We start from the raw sequence: 7,183 nt of genomic DNA, 5'->3' as shown, positions 1-7,183 counted from the left end.
CCATCACCACCAGCCATCTTCAGAAAACGTCCATCTTGTAAAATTGAAACTCTATACCCATTTAAAAATAACTCCCCATTTCCCCTTATTCTCAGTCCCTGGCAATCACTATTCAACTTTCTGTCTCTATGAATTTGACTACTCTAAGTATCTCATATTAATGGAAACATACAGCATTTATCTTTTTGTGTCTGGCTTATTTCACTACTAAGCATAATGTCCTCAAGTTTTATTCATGTTGTAGCAAGTGTCAGAATTTTCTTCTTTTTTTTCATTGTGTGTGTGTGTGTGTGTGTGTGTGTTTATACATATAAATCCACATTTTACTTATCCATTCATCTGTCAATGGATATTTAGGTTACTTTCATGTTTTAGCTATTGTGAATAATGCTGCTCTAAAAACAGGTATCCAAATTTCTCTTGGAGACCCTGCTTTCAATTATTTTGATTATATACCCAGAAGAGGAATTGATGGATCATATAATTCTATGTTTAATTTTTTTAGGAACTTCCATACTGTTTTCCACAGCAGTTGTGCCATTTTACATTCTCATAAACTGAACAAATGTTTCCAATTATTCTACATCCTTGCCAACAGTTATTTGTTTTCTTTACTTTTTCTTCTTTTTCTCTCTCTCTTTTTTTTTTTTTTTTTTTTTTTTTTTTTTAGTAGCCCTTCTGGTAGGCTACAGTGGTATCTCACTGTAGGTTTGATTTGCATTTTCCTATGATTAGTGATGCAAATATCTTTTTATATGCTAATTAACAATTTGCAAATCTCCTTTGGAGAAATGTCTATTCAATTCTTTTGCCCATTGTTATATGATTGTTTGTTTTTCTCTTGTTTAGTTTTAGGAATTCTATGTGTATTGTATATATTAATCTCTTATCAGATATATGATTTGCAAATGTTTTCTCCTATTTTGTGGGTTGCCCTTTTAGTCTGTTGATGCATCTTTTGATGCACAGACGTCTTTAATTTTCATGAAGTCCAAATTATCTATATTTTTCTTTTTTCCCCCTAGTCTGAGAATCAGCCATTTATTCAAGAAGCCCTGACTCTCTTTATCAGAGAATATTATTTAGAAAGCAAGGGTAATTTCTGTGCACCTGGGATGCCACTGTTTCTAAGCCCACTATGGATAGAGCGTGGAAATATTTGTATGTATACAAATCATGTTGGAGTAGGTAGAATAATGGCCCACTAAGGTTATGTGTGCCCTATTCTCCAGAACATGTGAAGATATTATGCTAATGGCAAGAGACTTTGCAGATATAATTGTTATGGAATTTAAAATAGGAAATTTATACTGAGTTTCCAAGTAGGCCCAACGACTCAATCACATGAGTCCTTAAACACAGAGAGTTTTCTCTGGCTGAAAGTAGAAGAAAGATGCAGCAGAAGGGAAAATCAGAGATTCCAGGTGTAAGAAGGAGTCAATGCACTACTGTTCTCTGAGATGAAGGGGCCCATGTGCAAGGACCTGACAGGGTCTTTACAGGGTTGTTAATAAGCCTACAAAGAGGCACAGACCTCAATCCTATAACAGCAAGAAACTGATTCTGCCAAAAGCCTAAATGAGCTCAGAAGTAAATTCTACCCAGAATCTTCCAGTAAAACTCAACCACCAACATCTTGATTTCAGCTTTATGAAACCCAAAGCAGAGAAACCAGTCAAGCCAACCTGAGCTTCTGACAAAACTGAGATAATAAAACCAGTCAAGCCAACCTGGGCTTCTGACAAAACTGAGATAATAAAATTATATTGTTTTAAGTAGCTCAATTTGTGCTAATTTATTACAGCAATAACAAAAACTCAATGCATATGTATACACATCTATAATTGTATCTCTGTGTGTGTACACAAGGTCTGACAATAAAGTTCTTGAACTTGTTGCAACAATGTTGCTAAACTTTTTTCATATCAGAGGGATTATTCATTGTGAGTTTGTACCAACTGGACAAACAGTTAACCAAGTTTACTGTTTGGAAGTGCTGAAAAGGCTGCATGAAAAAATTAGACGAAAACGACCTGAACAATTCACAGCTCTTGCATCACGACAATGCACCAGCTTACACGGCACTGTGTGTAAGGGAGTTTTTAGCCAGTAAACAAATAAATGAATTGGAACACCCTCCATACTCACCTAACTTCACCCCAATAACTTCTTCCTTTACCCGAAGATAAAGGAAATATTGAAAGGAAGACATTTTGATGACATTCAGGACATCAAGGGTAATACAATGACAGCTCTGATGTCCATTCCAGAAAAAAGAGTTTCAAAATTGCTTTGAAGGGTGAACTAGGCACTGGTATCAGTGCATAGCTTCCTAAGAGGAGTACTTTAAAGGTGACCATAGTGATATTCAGCAATGAGCTATGTAGCACTTTTTCTAGGATGAGTTTGAGATCTTAATTGTCTGACCTGGTTTGTGTGTGTGTGTGTGTACTATGTATACACACACAGAAACAATTATAGATGTGTATATATGTATACAGAAATAATTATAGATGTGTATACATACATATATATATATATATAAAGAGATTATGCCTTCATACTTTTATCTCAGACTCTAATCCTGTACTAGAGTTCATTCCACTGTTCCTTTCTTATTTGTAACTTCTTTTTCTGACAGTGAAAAACCAATCTACCATTATTTATTTATTCAACACTAGTATACATATAAACTAGTTTCAGAATTAACTTATATACCTGTTATAAACAAATTACTGACTAGAGGATTATATTTATGACCAGTTTTTTGTTTGTTTGTTTGTTTGTTTGTTTGATTGTTTGTTTTGTCTTTAGCCTTTCCAATTGGGAACCTCTTTTCCTAAGTTACTAAATTCATCCTTTTTTTGCCCATCACCTTCAGTGAGATTTGTAATATATTATAATACAACTTGGTTGATTTTTCAGAAACTTCATTCCACCCTGAGACTTCCCAACATCCTAGCTCATTTCAAAATTTTTTTCATTCATTAAATTTCAGTCTCTAATGTACAATTCTATGGATTTTGACATGTGCATAGAATCTTGCATTCACCACTCCAGTGTCATATAGAAATCGTCTATCATACTAAAAATCTCCCTTTGTATCCACATAATATTTGACCAACTCCATCTTCCCCTAACACCATCCCTTTAGTTTCATCTTTTCTCAAGTATTGTACGTGTGGAATTATACAATGTCTTCATACATTGTGTTCCGCTTCTTTTATTTAGCAAAATTCATTTAAATTTCATTAGTGATTTTCTGTACATAAATAGATTCTTTCTTTTTGTTTTTGAACATTCCACTGTATGGATGTATCTGCAGTTGCGTGGATGTCACTGGTTGAAGAATATTTTGGCAATTATATATAAAGTTGCTCTAAATATTTTCATACAGAATTTTGAAAGAGTATAGGTTTTCTATAGGTACTTGTATAAGTACCTAGGAGTAGAATTTATAGCTTATACTGGAAGTCTATGTTCACATTTATAAGAAAGTGCCAAACTGTTTTCCAAGTGGCTATAGCATACCTCATTCCAACAGCAATAAATGAGACAGTTATTGCTATTAATCTTTGACAGCATATGTTATTGTCAGATTTTTGGATGTTATTTGTTATAAGAGTGTAGTGATATCATTGTAGTAAATATCTAGGTGTAGAACTGCTGGGTCATATGGTAACTCCATATGTATAATTTTGAGGATTTTTCAAACTGCTTTCTAATGGGGCTGAACCATTTTACATCCCTACCAGCAATATGCAAGGGTTCTACTTTCTGCACATCCTTTTCAACACTTGCTATTGTATGTCTTTTTTTTTTTAATTTTTATTGTATTTTTATTGTAGCCATTCTAGTGAGTGATACCTCAATATAGTTTTGTCAAAGCCTTCATGCTACTTATTTCATTCATTTAACTTAAGGAAATTGCCATATCAACTAATTCCCAAGCCAGTTTTCACTACTAGACCAATCAGCCATACATACTTTCTCCAAAAATAAAATATCCTACTTATTTTCAATTCAAATAGACATTTTCATCCTCATGAAAACCGTACCTCTTTTCAGCTCAATTTCTAAGTTATAATTTCTAAGTTATACAGGTAGTAAAATAAAGAAAAAGGAGAGAAAAAGTAAGGAGGCTCATCGTAACACTGTAGGCTGAAATAAATGTCACCATCACCTTCAGTGCTTTACTGATACTCTTCTTTTCTCTGATCTTATGGGATTTTCCTGAGGAAGCCACCGCACATTCTCTCACGGTAGTCTGAGAATGGAAAGAGAAAAATAATGAAAACATCATTTCCACCCCCCCCTTAGAATACCTAAAGTCAAAGGTTAACACCAAGTTATGCTCTTAACAGAAAGAAGTATTTATGAAGACAAGGAAAAAAAAATAGAAGCATACTATGTTGCGTTGAATAAACAAGACTTCATAAACCCATTATTTCAAATTTTTCCTTTATTTGGGCTCTCAGAAGCTTTTACACTTGAATATAATTAGTATTTGACATGGGTGAGGGGTTTTTGTTTTGTTCTGTTGTTTTTGTTGTTGTTTGTTTGTTTGTTTTTTAATAAGAGCAATTGTCAAAAGGGATGTGGAGAATAAAAGAACCAGCAGGAGACTTGTACTTCAGGACCTTTCTTATTCCAAGATTTCTTCACCTCCTCAACTATCACCCAAGCCAGGGACTACTACTCCGTTTTTACCTTCAGGCCCGCCCGACCGTTTGGTTTGAATCTGCAGCACTCAACACACTCCAAATCCAGATGGACAGGACTATTGACCAATCACAGAGAGAGGTTTCCTTTCCCCAGTCCAATCACGACTGCCGTTTGGGAGACAGTGCTGAGAAGAAAGGGGTTGGGCCAACATCTAAGATGGGCGTTAGAAACACCAACAACCCAGCCTTCCAGCAGCAGTAAAGTGGTTCTTCAGCATTTTATTTGTATCTGTATTCTCAAAATGTCTCTCTCTAGGAAGTTAACTTTGGACAAACTGGATGTTGAAGGAAAACGAGTCATCATGAGAGTAGATTTCAATGTTCCCATGAAGAAGAACCAGATTACAAACAACCAGAGGATCAAGGCTTCCATCCCGAGTATCAAGTACTGCCTGGATAATAAAGCCAGGTCGGTAGTTCTTATGAGTCATCTAGGTCGACCCGATGGAGTTCCCATGCCTGATAAATACTCCTTGGAGCCTGTTGCTGCTGAACTCGAATCCTTGCTGGATAAGGATGTTCTGTTCCTGAAGGACTGTGTGGGCCCAGAAGTAGAGAAAGCCTGTGCCAATCCACCTGCTGGTTCAGTTATCTTGCTGGAGAACCTCCGCTTTCACGTAGAGGAAGAAGGGAAAGGCCAAGATCCTTCTGGAAATAAGATTAAAGCTGAGCCCCATAACCTAGAAGCCTTCCGAAAATCACTTTCCAAGCTAGGCGATGTTTATGTCAATGATGCATTTGGCACTGCTCACCGGGCCCACAGCTCCATGGTGGGAGTGAATCTGCCTCAGAAGGCCGCTGGCTTCCTGATGAAGAAGGAGCTGGATTACTTTGCCAAAGCCCTGGAAAACCCAGAGAGACCCTTTCTGGCTATACTTGGTGGAGCTAAAGTGGCAGACAAGATCCAACTTATCAAAAATATGCTGGACAAGGTCAATGAAATGATTATTGGTGGTGGGATGGCTTATACCTTCCTCAAGGTACTCAACAACATGGAGATTGGTGCTTCCCTGTTTGATGAAGAGGGAGCCATGATTGTCAATGATATCATGGCCAAAGCCAATAAAAATGGAGTTAACATTACCTTTCCTGTTGACTTCCTCATTGCTGATAAGCTTGAGGAGAATGCTAAGGTTAGCCAAGCCACTGTAGCATCAGGCATACCTGCTGGCTGGATGGCTTTGGACTGTGGTCCTGAAACCAACAAGAAGTATGCTCAAGTCGTAGCCCAAGCCAAGCTAATTGTGTGGAATGGACCTGTAGGGGTGTTTGAATTGGAAGCCTTTGCTACGGGAACCAAAGCCCTCATGGATGAAATAGTTAAAGCTACTTCCAGGGGCTGTATCACCATTATAGGAGGTGGAGACACTGCTACTTGCTGTGCCAAATGGAACACTGAAGATAAAGTCAGTCACTTGAGCACTGGAGGAGGTGCCAGTCTAGAGCTTCTGGAAGGTAAAGTCCTTCCTGGTGTGGATGCCCTCAGTAACCTGTAGTTGACATCGTGTTCCTTCCTATTTCCCACCTTTAAGTCAACTTAGTGCTTTTACATTTCAACGTGACCTTTGTTTAAATGTATCCTGGTATCAAGATCCAGGCAATGAAGCAATGGGCCATCAGGAACTCTTTTAACATCAGCAAAGCAATGCAATTCATTTCAGTTCTGTCATGCATCTGCCTACTCTTTTCAAGATCTCATTTGAACTTCACCACTGTGGTTCATAGGAAGTGAGTTGCTATTAAAGTGAGTTAAATAAGCTGACTCTCTCCTTTTTCTTTTAGTTGAGTTTTGTTATTGTTTCACTACTTGCAATAATGGAAATAAGACAAAACGCAAGACGTTGAGGAAGAGTAGAGTAGAAGTTGACAAACTATTAAACAATGAAAGTGCCCAAATAAACTGAGAAAGATAATTACATTGAAGAAATCAAATCATGGGTACCATTAAAGCTCTGCTGAGAAAAAAAATTTTTTACTAAATAAGATAAATAAAATATTCTTATTAAACTCAAGAAGTTAAAAAAAAAAAAGACATTAACCCAAGGAAGAAAATATGTCTGTCTGTGTGTATAGATACACAAGAGTTCACACATGTCTGTTAGAATGAGAGATAAAAATCAAATCCAGGTTTCAAATAAAGAAGTAATTGTTTTCTTTTTAAAGTAGACATTACTTAATAAATAGAAAATATAACTGCTAATCTAAAAGCTGGGTTTTTGAGGTAAATAAAAATATGTATATAAATATTTTTAATATATTTTTCCCCACGGTTTAGCTATGGGGAAAATGGAGATATAAAAACTCTTCCATCTTAGAAAATAGAATAAGGCAATACTAAGAAATGTAGAAGAAATAAAAATACCTCTTGGAGAATATTTTGCGTCGTTCTGCAGACAGAGCTGGTTCAGGGCAATGTTATCAAATTAAGAGTAAAAATGCAGAGTAATTTACGCCAGTTG

The 7,183-nt window shown here is 36.3% G+C and overlaps 1 protein-coding gene across 1 annotated transcript; it reads left to right on the top strand.

The window, feature by feature from the left end:
• Nucleotides 1-4,860: 4,860 nt before the first annotated feature.
• On the top strand, nt 4,861-6,220 carry PGK2 (phosphoglycerate kinase 2). Its single transcript, XM_033103348.1, has one exon. It carries the CDS (start codon nt 4,967-4,969, stop codon nt 6,218-6,220), a length of 1,254 nt encoding a protein of 417 aa, XP_032959239.1. The 5' UTR covers nt 4,861-4,966.
• The last annotated feature ends 963 nt before the right edge of the window (nt 6,221-7,183 follow it).

Source organism: Rhinolophus ferrumequinum, chromosome 3 (assembly GCF_004115265.2).
Source record: "Rhinolophus ferrumequinum isolate MPI-CBG mRhiFer1 chromosome 3, mRhiFer1_v1.p, whole genome shotgun sequence".
Lineage (NCBI taxonomy): Eukaryota > Metazoa > Chordata > Mammalia > Chiroptera > Rhinolophidae > Rhinolophus > Rhinolophus ferrumequinum.
This window is presented reverse-complemented; position numbering and strand designations above follow the sequence as displayed.

Coding starts and splice junctions, on each gene's coding strand:
- PGK2 (XM_033103348.1), top strand. CDS start 4,967: ATGTCTCTCTCTAGGAAGTTAACTTTGGACAAACTGGATGTTGAAGGA.